The sequence below is a fragment of the Pseudoliparis swirei genome, chromosome 18 (genome assembly GCF_029220125.1).
Source record: "Pseudoliparis swirei isolate HS2019 ecotype Mariana Trench chromosome 18, NWPU_hadal_v1, whole genome shotgun sequence".
In the NCBI taxonomy this organism is placed as follows: Eukaryota; Metazoa; Chordata; class Actinopteri; order Perciformes; family Liparidae; genus Pseudoliparis; species Pseudoliparis swirei.
In genome coordinates this window covers 11,126,850-11,143,787 of record NC_079405.1, presented here as the reverse complement: position 1 = coordinate 11,143,787, position 16,938 = coordinate 11,126,850, and the positions used below count along the sequence as shown (strand labels likewise).

Below are 16,938 nucleotides of genomic sequence, written 5' to 3'. Positions count from 1 at the left end.
TTTCAGTCAATCACAACAGTGATAAATAAGCCATTTTGTGCTTATTTTCGTCCATAAGACTGCAGACTGTACAAAATAAAGTAGTAATCTCCATCACATCAGCCATTGGTTTCTATAAGGCCGGTTTGAAGCCAAAGGGGAGTGGCTCTGGCGTCGCCATTTTCACAACACTAAAAACTTGAAAAATAGGCTTGAGCTGTGGCGGCTCGAGTGACCCAGCGGAGCAGAGAGCGAGCAGCTAACAACCTGGAGCAGCACGCACCTGCCACGTAAAGCGACCCATGAAATAGGCCAGTGATCGTATCAATGCCAATAGTATCCACTACCCTATGGATTGGAAAGGCAATTCTGAAAGATCTCACGTTAAACTAGATACTGTGTTATATCATGTAGGAGTCCAAATTTAAAAAATGGTTTTGCTCCAAACATATGCTTTAAATAGACGAGCAGAAAATGTAATTCACTCAGAGAGCAAGTCAGCCATGAAATCAACGGGTGAGCCAGTCGATAACAACAATAGGCGCCCTATCACTGCACATTTAAGTAGTGATATAATTAATTGAAATGAATCACAGAGAAGGACCAGTTAAATAGTAATAAAAATGAAATAATAATGAAAAAATCTAAATTAAAGCCCCAGTAAAAAGGTGAATCAAGATTTAATCAAAATCTCATCTCAACTGAAACTACATCAATAGTATGGAGTTTGAAGGTTCTTCCCTGGGCTGCAGGACCTTAAACTTCTCTCAGTTCTGATCAAATAAACCTTGTTTACTGGAGGGAAGCTAGATGCTGGCAAGGTTAAATGTTTTCCTTACCAGAAATCAAACCGAGTGAGAGATAAGAAGTGGCCCGAACTAAGATTAGGCTTGAAGGTTCCAACAAAAGGTTGCACCAGCAGCCCTTTCCCAGGTAATCCCCAACTCTATATGTTTTGTCAATGTTCATGGTCAGCAGCATATGGCAACAAGAGACACCATCAATTTAAAGATGCATCAGTAAGAATGGAAAGACTTCACATGGCTCCAGTGGAACAACATAATTAACATTTCCTCCACCCCCCACCCCCCAGTATTTTGGGCAGCACCTGAATGAACCAGACAAACTTGTAATTAATCTGCATTTTCCGGTGCATAAGCATACAGTGATGATGAATGTTATAAAGAAGACACTGACATTGGGAAGATATGATTTGACTTTTATAGAGTTAAACATACAGGATGTCTAAATGGCTAAAAAACCCTGATCTCACCTGAAAAGTCAAATTTACAGAGCCAGCTGTTGCAGACTCTTTATGTAAAACAAGAGCTAGAAGAGCTGCGTGAACTATAATAACACACATTACTGTGACGTATGAAGTACACACATTAACAGTAATGTGATGGAGTCGGCATTCTGTAGTTGATGAAGGGTTTGCATGTGGCAATTGGAGTAGATCAACTGTAAAATAACTTTCCAAGACATCTGCTCCTCCCCCTTTTGAGATGCACCAACTGCAGACATTTCACATTAAAGCTGAAGATACAGATGGTGTGTAAACATGTGGTGCCTCCTCTCTATCAAATCAACGCACCGGCTCTGGAGTATCAAAGAGGTTCTAGGAGAGATATCTCTTTCACTTAGAAATCAAACACTGATCAAAGCAGAGTAAAAAAACTAAAACGTATAGCAAAAAGGAGAAGAAGATGCACCTCTTCCCTTGAAGCATTGAACTGGTACGGGACTACAACGACTCTCAGACAGACTGCACAAATGATCCCACGAAACAAACGGCGTGTTCGACTTACTTCCAGGATGTATTTCTGCAGGGACTGAATGTCTTTCAGGGCTTCTTGGTCCTGGTGAATAACGACCACCTCCTTTAATGGGTACTGAAATACACACCAACATTACAGTGGGTCAATTGTTCCAGCGTAAAGAAAAAATCCACTTTCTAGATAGAGCTCCCGTAAAGAACTGTAAACAAGTAATATACTTAATATTGGACAGTTGTGAAATAAACTTGCCAGTGCTTTTTGGAGGATAAACAATGTCTAATAAACAAAACACAAACATGTCTTTAGCATTGCTGTGCTGCAATTTCTTGTCACTTAATTGGCTAACATCGCTACCGATATCAGCTGATCTATCGTATGCTTCAGAGTCGTAATTCACTGTACCCCTTATATGAGTGTATGAATTGAATGAGTAAAGTTGATGGTTCACCTTAACAGGCAGAGTCTTCCTGTCTCGGATCACTCGGCCCAGCTCAATCACAGACTGCATCTGACAGACGGCGCTCTCGATGCGCTTGTCAATCACACTCTCCCTGAAATACATAAAAGAAAATATAAGCCTCACCACATCATAAGTAGCGTTACAATGCCGTGGCATGAATGTTTGAGTATCGTCTTAACAGTTTGGGTTATACGGGAGAGAACGTTTTTTTACAAAACTCTTAACCTGGTGAGACTTTTGCAATTGCAATGGGTGCCACCTGACCGAGCTACCTCCTTAGAATAAGTGGATCTGGGAAGATGAGAGGGATATCTTTCAAAACAACCCATCTTCTTAGGAGGCGCTCTGTATTCTGTGAAATTCGGTTCCATTTCAGGGAAATTTTAAATGACTAATATACTGAGGAAAATGAATAATAGAGCGTGACAAGGTTAGTACCATATAGCTTAACAAAGAGAGTTTAGAACCACAAACGCCAGAGTTTAATTCCACTAATAAGGTGCACTGTGACTTCCACCGCTGAATTCAAATTAGAGCTGCACAGCCACTAATAATCACGCATAATAGCAATATTAGCCCTAACTGTCTGGAGGAACACACACGTATGTCTGTGTGTGTGTGTGTGTGCATGCACAAAGTGTGTTCATTTAATCCTACAGTCTGCTTCTCCATGTGTACACACAACAGTGGAGTCAAATGAGAGAGGAGAGGACTCCAGGGACAGCCAATCATGTAATGAGCTGATTGAGGAGGAGCTCTTCCCACCGCCTGATTGGTGGCTGACCTTTGGGAGGGGGGTGAAGTGGTCCCATTCGACAGCAGGAAGCACAAGCGGCTAATAAAGCAGCAGCACTGAGTGCTGCCAAAGTGACAGCAGTGATTATATGAACCCGTAAACAAACTATTTTCCTTGCGCTGAATCAAATGGATATTTAGTCACGTCAGAACTTTTTCGTTGTTGAAGATGATGCAATCAAGTTTGGGCAATTAGACATTCCTTTCTGGAAAATTGATCAGCCAAATGCACATGTTACAGAAGTAATTGAAGTAAAGTGAATGAAATGGTCATATTTCGTGAGCAATGTCCATCTGCGGCGCTGACAATCAAAGACTTTGTAGTTCCGTGTCAGTAATTCTCTGCTAAAAGAGCACAAACGCTTAAATCTCTTATCGCTTTCTAAATAAGGCGTCAACAGTTTAACTCTGAAAATAAAAGCAGGGCTAGGGTGCTTTTCGAGCAGATAGCAGTGAACTTGATAGAAGCTGTGCACAAGGATTTCAATCTCTTTCTCCGTATCGGATGACCTGGTTGTTGCTTATAATCAACTTGAGCCTTGCATTTGACACATGAACAGGGAATCTGCTCAGAAAAGACTCAAAAGCAGATCTTTATCAACAGAACTATTCATTGCCTTGTATATTAACACATGTTTAAATGGAAAATGTTATCAAAGTATCAACTAACAACACAGAGGAAGCAGCGAACAGCAGGAATGAAGAGAAGAAATGGTTAAGACCCAAAGAGAACAGCTGCTGTGGAGCCTGAAACTTCATTTAGAAACTCCTGTAGATGTTTGAGCTTCAAAAGCTTTGAGGAGTTCAAAGTTTGATACGATTGGAGTAAAGCGAGGCCACGCACTCTGGCTGAGACTAATGGAGCACTGCACCAACAGTGGATATCTTGCGAGAAAAGGACGTTTTCCTTCACATTTGATCTGCATCGCTGTCACCTTGTGAGCGAATCAGATCCTGATGCATTGCATTCCATGATTAATATCGCTTCTAGAATAAAAGTGTGATAATTCCCTCTTTTATGCATTTCAGGCAAAGCAGGCCTCCACACAAACTCCATAAGAAGAGTACTTACAGTCTCAATTTCTGCCTTGCTCCTCCAAGTAGAATATTTAATAGCCCCTTTTAGCTCATTTGGATAGTGATCGGGGGAAACGGGTAACACATTGACCATCGCAAGAGACACTTTTAGCTCATTTGGATATCGACAACCGTCAGGGCCTTTTTGACATTTTTCCTCTTTAATTTAAGCTTTAAATGAATCAGTCGATGTTCGTAAAAGTTGAGCTTTCTTGAAGGCGTTGTCCTACCTGCTCTGCTGAATCATCAGCCTGGAGCATTCATGGCTATCACTGGTGACTTTAACCACACCACATTGGATAAAACCTTCCATCAATACATAGACTGCCCAACAAGGAACAATAAAATGTTCCTCTGGTGAAGAGGCTGCGGTGACCACCAGGACTGTGAGGAGGTGGTCTCTGAGGACATCAACAGGATGACCGACTGCATCACGGAATACATCAAGTTCTGTGAACACACCACCATCCCCATCCAGCCACTGCTGCCCACCATCTCCTGGATCACTGACTACCTCACAGGCAGACCACAGTTTGTCAGAATGGAACTGTTCTGTCTCCTTCCTCTATCTATCTACCTGACTTGGGGCAGCATGAGGTAGTGGATGCTGCTGCTGTCCTTCTCTTCGACAGAGGCGGGATCGATGAGGTGACGCAGATTTTGGTACATCATCTCTGTGATGAAGGGTGTGAAAGGAGCCTGAGAGAAGGAAGGAAACGGTGGACATAAGGAAAAGGAAGAAAAGATTAGATGCTCTGTACTGTAGCTAATTTGCAATTTCAAGTTCAAACAGAATGGTGCCAGAGTGAGGTCACTTAAAGTGTAACTTTTTGCCATTTCAGCCATGGTTAATTCATTTCTGAAGCTCACAGCTGATCTTTATTGATCTGGGTTAGGCAAACTGGTGCTTAGCGTGCAAACATCTGCGATGTGTTATAAATAAAACCTCCTACTGCTTATGCATAATTCATAGCCACGCAAACACATATACACGCACATCTCTTCCATACCAGCGTTATTTCTTTGTGTCTTGCATACACAAAAGCAAAACCTCACCACAAGAAATCTTTTTTTCAACACACACACAGAGAGAGAGAGAGAGAAACGGTATGACTCACCATCAGCTTGCACATGGAGAACAGAACACTGAAGAGGGTTTCCAGCGCACACAGGCAGTCCTCAGTGCCACTCTCGCCCTACAAAGTTCACACACACACACACACACACACACACACAGACACACACACACACACACACACACACACACACACACACACACACACACACACACACACACACACACACACACACACACACACACACACACACACACACACACACACACACACACACACGCGCGAAAAGAGCCCGTACACACATCAGCACATGTACCCCCAATTCACTTCAACCGAATGTTGACTTGAAGGGCCACAAACTGATTGCTCCAAAATGTCCACAGATGGTGGCGACGATGAACACACTTAGTTGTAGCTTAAATCCCTGTTTCCATTAAGCCAAAGGGATAATTTAAATGCTCCACCAAACAGCAGCAAAAAGAAAGCTACAGCACATAAGCTGTAGAGTAGCATCATCTGTGTATTTATGCACTAATGTATAATTATACTTTGACTCATCAGATCCTACTACTGCTTGTGATTATAGTCATAAGCGGCCCCTTGCATCTGCCTTACATAATAACATCAAATCAATACAAGCACTGATCAGAGCGGTTCTCACCTTCAGTCGGCGTCTGTTGGTCCTCACGTACCAGTTGGTGAGCATGTCCACAAACTTGACCAGGCGAGGCACGACGGTGTACAGGTGGTAAACTGCAACAAGAAACTACAGTCTAGTTGGTCTGTTCTAGCTTCATTAGGTTGAACTTAGAAACGGCATGAATTTTACAGGATTGGATGAATTGTAAGACATGAGCCACTCATCTTCTTAGCCAATCTGTGTGTGTGTGTGTGTGTGTGTCTCACCATCCATCTCAGCCTTGACGAACTGGATGAGGGACTGTGTAAAAGACTGAATCCATTTGTCCATGATGTTGTCACTCTGCTTCGCTGTGTTTTCATTGTAAATGAACTGAATATCATCCTCCTGGCACAAACAAAACATCCATCACCATTTAATCTTTAATTTGTTTTACAAAGACACACAATGTAGTTGATACAAAGCCACCAACAGGTCATTTCCCTTTTGTTCCCTTGATTGCCTTTTCAATAATTAACATCAGTAACAATCTCCTGTGCTACTAAGCCTTGCTGTGCTTTTTAGAACAGGAACAGCTAAAGCAACACAGTAGGAGTTATGCAAGGTACGAGCTTTTTATTCTGTTCATTACCTTCTGTAACCTTTGTACGTTCTGTACCAGGAAGCGATAGGCATTATACCACGGCAATAAGACATCCTTCAACACGTCTCGGACTCCGTCCTCCTTGAAACGCAGGTTCTCTGCTCTCACGACTGGGGAGTTGATGAGGTACATTCTACCAGGAGAGACAGAGTTGGTCAGTGTGGACGCATTAATATGGAGTGAGTGAGAGCATACAGTGAGTAGAACCCTGCGCACCAACCCCAGCGCGGCACAGTCTGCAGTCCTTCAGCCCGACTTGGTCTAAGACCGACCCATTTGAGCTCCCTAATGCACGTCCTCACTGATGCGTGCAACAACGCTGCAGTATAGGCCTCATCAAAGGACAACGCTCTCTTTGATAGATGCAAAAACTCAGTTAAATGGGTCTGACTCAAGCCCATTGGGTCCCCAGCAATGTCATCATTTGGAATGATATATCATAAGTCTATACATTCACAACATGGTACCAGTGACGTAATCAGGCTGGATGGAAAGCGGTGGTTTACCCACTGAACAACTACACAGGAGATGTTGGCAAGTTTACCCAACTGTTAACTTTGCAATGTAACAAATAACAATTAATCTTAGAATGATATGGATGTCCCAAGCGACCTTTCAAGACTTTCCCCACACACACACACATATATAATGTGGCAGACATCAGCGCACTGTGTTAAGTGGGAAGAAAAGGGCGACTCTGGAAGCGAGCTAAATGATGCAACTTCATGCAATAGGCCGTGAGCGAATTTAATAGCATCAACTATTAAAGATGCACTTGAAATATGAAATACAGAATAGACAGATCCTTTTTCGTTTCTCCCTGTCTCTCTTGTGTCCCCTGTTATGTGTGTGTAAAACACCTCGGCTTCCCTCTCACCAGATGTCAGATTATTTCACCATTTCCAGTGGTATTTAGAATCTCTGCCTCTCTGGTGTTTAGATTGCTCTCTTGTTGTGTTTTTGACATCCTAATAACTTCTGTTCCTTGTGCCCAGGATTCTCGTTCCTGCACGCCTGCCCGGCCGCCGCAGCTCACGCCACCTCATCATTCGGTCTCTATTCCCCTCCTTTCGTACCATCTCATCCGTGTCCTCCTAAATAAATGCAAAACCTTCACCCAACCTTGTTGTTTGCGCTTGAGTCCAGCCAAAACCGAACCCTCACAAGATGGTTAAATACCTAAAAATGAGCTGTCACTGAAAATACCAACAAAGCCCCCCGACAGTAAATACTTGATCCTCCCACCGCTTAAGTTTCTATCAGATGCATGTGCGCCTTTCTTTCTTTATCTCTGCAACTCACTCTTCATCGGTATATACGGTTTGCGAGCATATGGCGCAACTGCATAGTGCTTTATTCATTAGGCCATATGGCCAAGGCACTCTCACTGCTCAGGGCAAAGGAGAAAACGTATGTAGGAGAAATGTGTGTATGAATGTGTATGTACTGGATGCGTGAGCATGTCTATACTGTTAGTAGGACACAGAACGAGCTTAATTAAGCATGAATAGCAATTCAAAGGCTTTAAAACCATGCCTGCTAATGACATAAAGGTAGGTTACCAGTCACACACAGAACCCTGCCACCGGCACAAAGGCATTTATGCTTCAGAAACACACACTCATTCACATTCAGGCACAGAGCTGACCTGAGGGCATCAGCTCCATATTGCTGCACGATCAGTCCTGGATCTGGGTAGTTCTTCTTGCGCTTGCTCATCTTCTGTCCATCGCTGCAGGAGTGAGACAAGCAAAGCCATTAATACACATGCATGTATGCACAAAAGTGCATGTTAGAAACCAAGTACTTGGTATTCAAATGAGTCCAGTCCTTCCAGGTCAGCAGGCCACAGCACTGCCTTCAGACCCCGGGGCTAAGTGGCCCTATTGTAGAGCAGCTATGAATGGGCTAAATGCTGCAGCACACATACCACACTGACCGTGTTTACATGCATTCGAATAACTGGCTTAGTCGGACTGAAATCGAATTATCCGTTTCATGGAAACACCTTTGTTCGACTATGTGCGGTCCGACTGCGATCCGATTAACACCCCTGGATAACTCGATCCGATCCGGTTGATAATTCGACTATCGCGGCATGTAACGGTGAATTGGATTAGGAACTGGACTTTGCGTCTTTGCGCATGCTTGAGATCCCGCCGCCCTCCTCCCCCCTCCCTCCCATGTCGTGACCCGGAAGTCGAAAGAGACGATAAGTTGTCACTGCCGGGAGCCTGGCCGGCAGAAAACAAACAAACAACGCCAATAGCGCCATTTGCATTCGCTGTACTCCTATTAACATCATGCAAGAATAGTAGAGGGATGTAGCTTCGCCTTGCTCTCTGTTCGCCATCCTTCTCGAAATGTTGATGTTGTTGTTGTTGTTGTTGGTAGTGGTGAAGAGGTCAAGCGGAAATGGCTGTATCACCACGAGTTGTAATGAAAACAGCGCCACCTATCGTTTCGGCCAATGATTCGAATTACTCACTGCCATGTATATTGGGATAATAGCAGATCCCCCAAAAGATAGCATAGTCCGACTAAAGCAAGATTCGAATTATACCATCATGTAAACGCACTGACTGATAAGGAGAAAACGGCAGAACAAATGGGCGGAGAGAGGAGATGAAGAGGAACATAAACGTGGTAGTAAAGAGGAGGGCAGCCAGTGGATTAATGGATTAGAGGCCAACAAGAAAACAATAACGTCTCAGAAATGTGCTCGACTGGAAAGCATTAGGTTGGCAAAAACCTGTATTGGTTTTTATTGTCAACAAATGTCATTAAAGATGAAAACCAGCCCTGCTATTGAGTATTGCCTGTGCAATCAAAGCCTGATTGGGGAATTGGAAGAACTAGAAATATAAGTATTGAGAGACACATTGTTGGTTTTGATATGTTCACAGCATTTGTTGACAAGAAAAACCGAGAACAGCCTTAATCTTTAACGTAGATTCATTGTATTTGCAATTGAAAGGAAGATGAGGAAGAGGGGATTTGTTCATAAGTCAATGAACTCACCTAGCGAGTACCAATCCGTTAACAATGACGTTCTTGAAGGGCGGTCTGCCAAACAGCGCCGTGGAGAGCACCAGCAAGGTGTAGAACCTACAGCAGGATGCAAAAGATCGTACACAAGGTCAGCGTGACAAGGATTGAAACATTATAATGAATTTTATTTCAGAGGTAAGACTCATCTCCTAAATAAATCATTGATTTTCTAATAACTTTTATTTGGTTTCATTCAAAACTAAAAATGAGTGTTTTAGAAACACAGCATCCACGCTGTGCATTGGTTATTTCCCTCAATGGGACTCAGTGTCACTATTCCTCATCTGTCGACCTCTTTCCATCTACCATTCATCAACAGCTTACCATCCCCTCGTCTGGTCAATGCCTTCGGCGATGAAGTCGGCTGGGAAAGAGTCCTCAAACTCCTTCTTGTTTTCAAAGGGGTAGTGGGCCTGGGCGTAAGGCATGCTGCCGCTCTCAAACCAGCAGTCGAACACCTCTGTGATCCTCCGCAGCACGCCCTTCCCACACCGCGACGGGATTGTCAGGCTGTCAATGCTGGGCAGAGCAAGTGGTGCGAGGAGGAGGGAAAGACAAAGAAAGGAGGAACGATTGTTAAGACAAATAACAACAACAACAACAAAATGAAAAGTCCTGTTTTATTTCAGGGTTTTATTATTGCCATGGGGCAATTTTATACAGGCCTTTTGGCTATAGTCCAAAACAAGGGTTTTATAATCTGGTACCTCTTGGAAAATGGTTTAAGAAGAAAAAAACAATGTTGCTAACGATGTGCTGGCACCATTAGAATAGGCTTTCTTTTTGCTTTGGGTCACTAGCTTCAGACACAAGGATATGGATTAATTTACTCCATATATCAATTCAACTCACTCAGATTCAGGCTATGAAAAACATAATTGTTTTTCTTCAGTAACGTTAGATGAACCTGGGTGTAGAAGTCACAAAGTGTCGGCCTGTGCAAACTAAATCTAGATCAAATGCGTGTGTATGTAAAGTTTCCTCAGTTGTAGGTATATAAAAAACACCAAAAACAGAACATTTACATCGCATATACAAATAAGTTGATTAAATGCACATTTACTTTATTTTACCCTTAAGCAACAGCCTACTACACATTACTAGAACTATTAGCACTCAGGCCTTTTTACTGCAGATTACACCTTTAGTAATCACAAAGCCCTCTCCGCTGCAGTACTCTGCTGCTTCTGAAAGCTTATTGCGGAAAGAGAGCCTGTTAAGCAGGAATATTACAAAAAGAAATGCACTGCAGAGTACATTTAGAGGAGTTTATTATGTAATCTTTGTTGTGTGTTACTAAGCATTTAGTAAAAAGTTCGCAATGCAGGCAGAGCCATTATCTCTAGGATTTGGCCACTTCATATCTTATTATATGATGCAACAGTTTGTCCATTTAGTTGTTAGAGATGCATACATCTTTCGTACTTTCGAAAGTTCAAACCACCACACAACTTTCAAACATAAGATACACTTCATTAAATTAGAGGAGTTTATCTTCATTTATTCTTGAGGGATTACTAAAATAATTTTCACAACCTTTCTACATCTTCCACAGGCACCTTATAAACAAACAATCCAAAATCCAGGAGCCGCACAAAGGTCCCTTTCCCCTCTCCAATCAATTAAAGAAAGACAAGGGTGATTAGTGTGGTCTGTGTTCCAAAGCACACTTGTGCTTGAGGCAGACAGGTCACATTAGAGAGACAGAGAGCAGATTTAATGTGGGCCAGCACACACACAACATATTATAAACTTATCATCTCATGCCCACCCATCTACACACATACAGCCTTTGAATCTGAGGCTATCGCACGACCACAGCAGACACACACCACCGAGTACAGCTCAGGTGGTTAGCTGATAATCTCGGCGTTTGATCGGTGACTCACCTCTCCCGATGCAGATCAGTAACTTTGACACCGGTCAGTTCCTCCAGTTCAGCTATGGACCCGACACACACCACCTGAAGTACAAGCGCAAAGTAACGGTTGAGTGAGCAATATCACAGAACAGCTGTCAGTAACAAGTTTCCTGAAGATGGAAATGAACGATTATTGTTATAATTATTATTATTAAGGTAATCGATGAGTTGATGCAAAGATAATTAACCAACAATTGAATTCAGCAATTAACTTTAAATCATCAAGCAAAACATTTATTGTCAGACATCACATTAGGCCTTTACATTATATTTCGATGAATAAGTAATGATCTGATTTTTAAAAAATCATTATTTGGCCTCCAAAAATCTATTATTGGTAGAGCCACACTTTACAATAAGCACATGAAATGAGTTAGTTTGTACAATGAATTATTACCAACCTTTACAATGTTGTTGTCAAATGCAATATTGTGTTATTTGTCTTTCTTTCTCACGGTTCATTTTACGGATAGGAATTGTTTGACATTTTGGGATACGTGCTTTTCCACTTTCTTGTTGTGTAAGATTTTTTAAAACAAAATAAATTTGTAAGGGACCATGTACAATATTGAACATAAATATTCCCATTTATTTATTGTATTACGGTAATGATGAGAAAATGTATACCATTGCTGTGCAGATGAGACAAATGAGATAGTGTGTGTGCTACATGTGAGTTTAACCCTTGTGTTGCCTTCGGGTCATTTTGACCCGAATCAATATTACACCCTCCCCCCACTTTAGGATTAATTTGACCCCATTCAATGTTTAATGTCGGTGTTCTTTCGGTAGTCAACAAACAAACATAAAGTGCCTCACACTTAAACTTGGAAAACAATATTAATTCTAATAATTTTCTGGAGGTTTTAATTGCTGGCGTCAAATTGAACCCAAAGGGTAAAATATGTTAGTAAATATAAAGGTAACAGGAGGGTGAAACATTGAATCGGGTCAAAATGACCCAAAGGCGGGGGGAGGGTGTAATATTGATTCGGGTCAAAATGACCCTAAGGCAACACAAGGGTTAAGGGTCCGTTTAAAAACCGGCAAAGGACTGTAAACCATAGAAATAATTCTAATGAATCTATCAAAATACAACACAAATTAAAAGGAGGCCTACACTTCACACTTCCTGAGTAATTTGACATTATAAAGTATGGTAAAGTGTGTTATCTGGTCCCCTCAGAGAGTTAACCCGTTAGGCTCTGCTCTAGTTTTACCTCATGCCAGGTAATGTGGCACATATTCAGCCCGATACAAAACCACCTTCACATACAACAGAAGAATCAAAGAAACGCATCTGGAAAAAACAGAGAGAGAGAGAGAAAACTCAAACCAGACAGATAGAAATGACGCTGCCACACACAGACAGAGTGACGGACTGGACTCACTTACAGCTTTAGTTTTGGGTGAGTGCGTAGCCGCTGAGGGGCGTTTGAAAGAGGCACCAGGGAGCACAAGTGTTCTGGAAACAGTCACAATGCTATTTCCAGCAAGCAGGTCGCCGTGTGCCTCTTTCAGCCGAGGGAGTAAGACTTCCATTTTTAAAACGCTCAAACAACCCAATTGTGACGTCTCTTTTCAGTTCAGTCTACTTCACACAGTTGGCCGGGTTTGGCAATGAACATCCATAACCAGCCGAACATTCATACGGTTCGGCTGTCCGTTTCTTTTTCTTCCATCCATTTATTTTCCTCCCCCTCTTTTTAACCCGTACTCCCCCCCCCCCCCTTTTCGCATGTATTTCACTTCCTCATTTTCTTCACACGATAATGTATTCCATCCCCTCTTACTCCTCCCCTTATTTTCCGTGTCATCCTTCCTTTCCTCCCCTCGATCGTCCGTTTTTCCTCCTTGCGGTCCGGTTAAGGCGACTTAACGACATGAAGAGAAAGCAAACACTTTGGTTCTGGTATATTTGCTGTTTACGTAAATGAATCATTCATGTGTTGTTTATGGAGGCACTCGTAATGGTGCCTGAGGGGAGCTGACTCAGACTGCAGGACGGAGTCACGCTACACTCCCTGGTTTGACACCATGGTCACCTCACTCTGTCATGCCAGAAAGGCTCACACACACACACAGACACACACACACGGTCCATATATTCTAAATTATGTGTCAAAAGGAGGTCAGTGAGAAACATTTTCACACTGCACATTTATGAGAAGATTTCTGAGCCCTCGCAGCAGACCAGTCTGTTATTCGGAGAGAGACATGAGGACATTTGTTCCCCAAACTAATTTAAAAAATATATATTAACAATAATAATAAATAAATAAAAGTCTGACTTATGGAGAGTTCAACTTTTCAATTAAGCCTTCTCGTTCTAAGCCCAGATTGATTTATGAGTGTTGCCAACCGTTAGAAAAGAGTAACTGTCTTGGTATTTGGCCGTGACACAGACAAATTGTGTGATATCTGCAGATTACAAACACACATTACAAGCATTGGGTGCTCTATTAAAACAAGTGTGTATCCGTGTGTTTTCCTGACCTCCTCAAAGTCGTCGCTGACCCAGAGAGGGATCGGAGTGCCCCAGTAACGGCTCCTGGAAATCGCCCAGTCTCGTGCATCTCTCAGCCAGTTCCCGAAACGCTTCTCCCGCACAAACTCTGGAACCCTACCGAAACAGAGAGATGATGAAGATGATTATTTTCAACACAATGAGATTCAACTCTGAATGCCACACACCAAGAATATTGCAGTCACACTTGTGTTTAAACATCATTTAAAAGCCGTTTACAAACACTTCGAGAAACCATTTAATCAGGTTTTCTGTAGGATTCATCAAGTTTAAAGTGGGAGATGATGGATACAAAACCATTTAGGAACTAACGTTACTGCCACTGTATGAAAGACAAAATACTGAAGACTTTTCGGAAAAAAAATTATGCCTTTTCTGATTTTTAAAACCTATTAATACCCTGCTTCTGTAATGTGCAATACATTTACTTCCAACAAGAGCAAGCATGGTCAAAATGTCCATTATTCCTTCTTCCTCATTTTAGCCCTAAAGATAAACTGTGTTGCTGTATTTATGAAGCTCAACCGGAAAGGTTAACGTTCCCTCCAAGGCATCTTCCTCCTACGTACCCCTTTCCTGCTCTCCTGTTTTCCTATTTGGCCTCAACCGATTTCAAGCTTTAATCCATTATCTCACAATCTCTTCCTTTTCCTCTCATTTTCTTCTGTCCCCCTCTCTTGTTTGCTAGGCATAGAACAGAGCACGGGGGGGATAAATTGTCGTCAGGATCCACGTGCTAAGCAACGAGTTCATCAATTCTCATTTGGAGGAGGCATTTCTATTCAGGCCCCTAATATATCAATTTAATGATTTTTCTTCTTTGCTGCTGCTGCTGCTCACCAGCCCCCCGTGAACACTCACCCACCACCTCGTCCTCCCACTCTTCTAAATGTAGAATTTAAAATGTGCTGTCTTGTGCTCAAGACACACAGGAGGAGCCATTTAACATGTACAGGCTTCTATTATCAGTCAGAGACGCTAGGGATGGATACAAGAGCGAGGCAGAGGGACAGAAGTTGTGGTCAGGACCCATTGGGCATGTGCATGAAAACATGAAGAAAAAAACAGAGGGAAGAAAAATAGAAACTGATGACTGACAATTTGTAATTAATCAGGAAATACACTGTACGCTAAACCACTCCTCCTGAATGGTGAACGTCCAATCATGTGTGATTCTTTTGTCACCAGTCACTCAACACCACATTTCAAGAAACTATGTTCTGAAATCAGGCAGTGACCGCGCTTCCTGCAAAGAGAGCAGCTCTCCTTGCGAGCACTCATTAATTTAGTCCTTAATTTATTCAGACAGACAGACATCTGGAGAAATCAGCCTGAACTTTCTCAATATACTTAGAACCGCTGCACACTGGAGGAAGGAGAGATACATTGAAGAAATCCTGTAGAGAATATGGTAATAACACTTTGCTGTCTGAAGGATTCGTTTAAGTCTTCATCAGCTAACATGAATTTAATGTAGAGGAACTGAGAACAGGAAATATTGGACTTTCTAAAAAAAATGTCTAAATGCAGATGAGTTGGCAACCCTCACAAACATCCATCGAGACAGAGCGACAGACAGACAGAGAATCGTCCTGAGGTTACAACTCAAGTATAAATTGGAGTGTAAAACAGGAAAAATAATACTCACTCGAGAGCAATTTTTGAAAGACGAATTTCGAGGTCCATGTCATCCGTCTATTTTCACCAAGCCTGACAAGCTTGCCAAATTTGGTGAGTTTTGGGATATGATACATACCCCCAATATGCCCCCAATGTTCAAAAATAAAAAGCGGAATAATAATAATAATACCGCTAACAATTTCAAAAGTGTCCTCTCGGACAGACTTCGTCTGCGGCCCGGACCCTAATAATTAAGGATTGAGTATAAGCTTAATTAGAAAGCTGCAAAAGAGCTTCACCCTGCAACCACAGGAGGAAATGTGTGGATGGCCATAATGTCTCCTGAAATAATTATGAATTTACAGAGATGTTTTCAACACATTCATTGTAAACATTTCATTATGTCGACAAATATGTTACATTTCTTTGCATTTAACTTTTGAGCTGAAACACCCAATCGATTCTGAAATGTGATCAGCAAAAATGTGGATAATCGAGTGGTTGTTTTAAGTAATTTTCAAAAGGTCCTCTATTCGATACTATTATTATAGCAGCAAACGTCTATTAGCTATGTAAAGATATATAGTGGTGTAATTTATAGCTGAGCAGAGAAATAAATCACTCTCCCTGTGTGTGTGCTGTAATCAGATGTTCTGCTTGTTTGGTTCACATCGCTGTGCTGGCCGCTCTGCACCGCTGTCATACACCAGTTATAAGCAGTTATAGCTGATAACTCCGCCTTCCGGTTCCCCCCGAGGTAAACACTGTTTGCTTATTCCGCACTGTTAGTGTTTTTAGCACCTTTACCGGCCATTTTCTAAACCATGTGATGAATTGAAATGATAAAAGACAGATCCATAGATAATGAGTTGCCCGATTCTTCTGCGAAAATACCCCATAACATACTGTAAATTACTTTGACATAGTTGTCTTGTATTCAATATGACACGTGTACCCCTCATATAAGAAATATAGCCTCTAAAGTAGTGTGTGCGTTTGTGCCGGTCTGTGTGAACGTGTGTTCACCTTACTAGCAGCTACCCATTCATCTCAGTTTGACAGTCCCATTACCAGAGGCAGCTACTGTGGCTCAGAAAAGAGCACTGGGAGCACTGGGCGCACCGGGGGTAATACCACTTCGCAAAGCCAGCGTGCCGTCGCTTACTTTGCTCTGCCTTTAAAAATTAGCATCATGCTAATGTTTTCTGTGAAAACATCCGTCCTGTGTGCATCATAATAAAATGCTTTGAGAAGGATGTTATCCATAATTAGTGAAAGATAAAGATAAATATAAGCACAGTAATGCGTAGCTGTCATGCAGAGGCAAAGAACTTGACGTGGTCATGCAGAATCAGGGCTGTAATTCTTTTG

At 42.1% G+C, this 16,938-nt stretch overlaps 1 protein-coding gene across 1 annotated transcript in view; it reads right to left on the bottom strand.

Moving 5' to 3' along the window:
• The window catches only part of iars1 (isoleucyl-tRNA synthetase 1), a 47,777-nt gene that overhangs the window by 12,281 nt on the left and 18,558 nt on the right, over window positions 1-16,938 (bottom strand). Inside the window, exons 14-25 of the mRNA XM_056438101.1 lie at window positions 13,917-14,043; window positions 11,389-11,462; window positions 9,824-10,018; window positions 9,470-9,556; window positions 8,097-8,180; window positions 6,437-6,581; window positions 6,072-6,192; window positions 5,827-5,918; window positions 5,208-5,285; window positions 4,667-4,788; window positions 2,206-2,308; window positions 1,788-1,871 (exon numbers count right to left, since the gene is read on the bottom strand). Of these exons, the coding sequence (XP_056294076.1) occupies window positions 1,788-1,871; window positions 2,206-2,308; window positions 4,667-4,788; window positions 5,208-5,285; window positions 5,827-5,918; window positions 6,072-6,192; window positions 6,437-6,581; window positions 8,097-8,180; window positions 9,470-9,556; window positions 9,824-10,018; window positions 11,389-11,462; window positions 13,917-14,043 (1,312 nt within the window). The remainder of the gene's footprint in view (window positions 1-1,787; window positions 1,872-2,205; window positions 2,309-4,666; window positions 4,789-5,207; window positions 5,286-5,826; window positions 5,919-6,071; window positions 6,193-6,436; window positions 6,582-8,096; window positions 8,181-9,469; window positions 9,557-9,823; window positions 10,019-11,388; window positions 11,463-13,916; window positions 14,044-16,938) is intronic.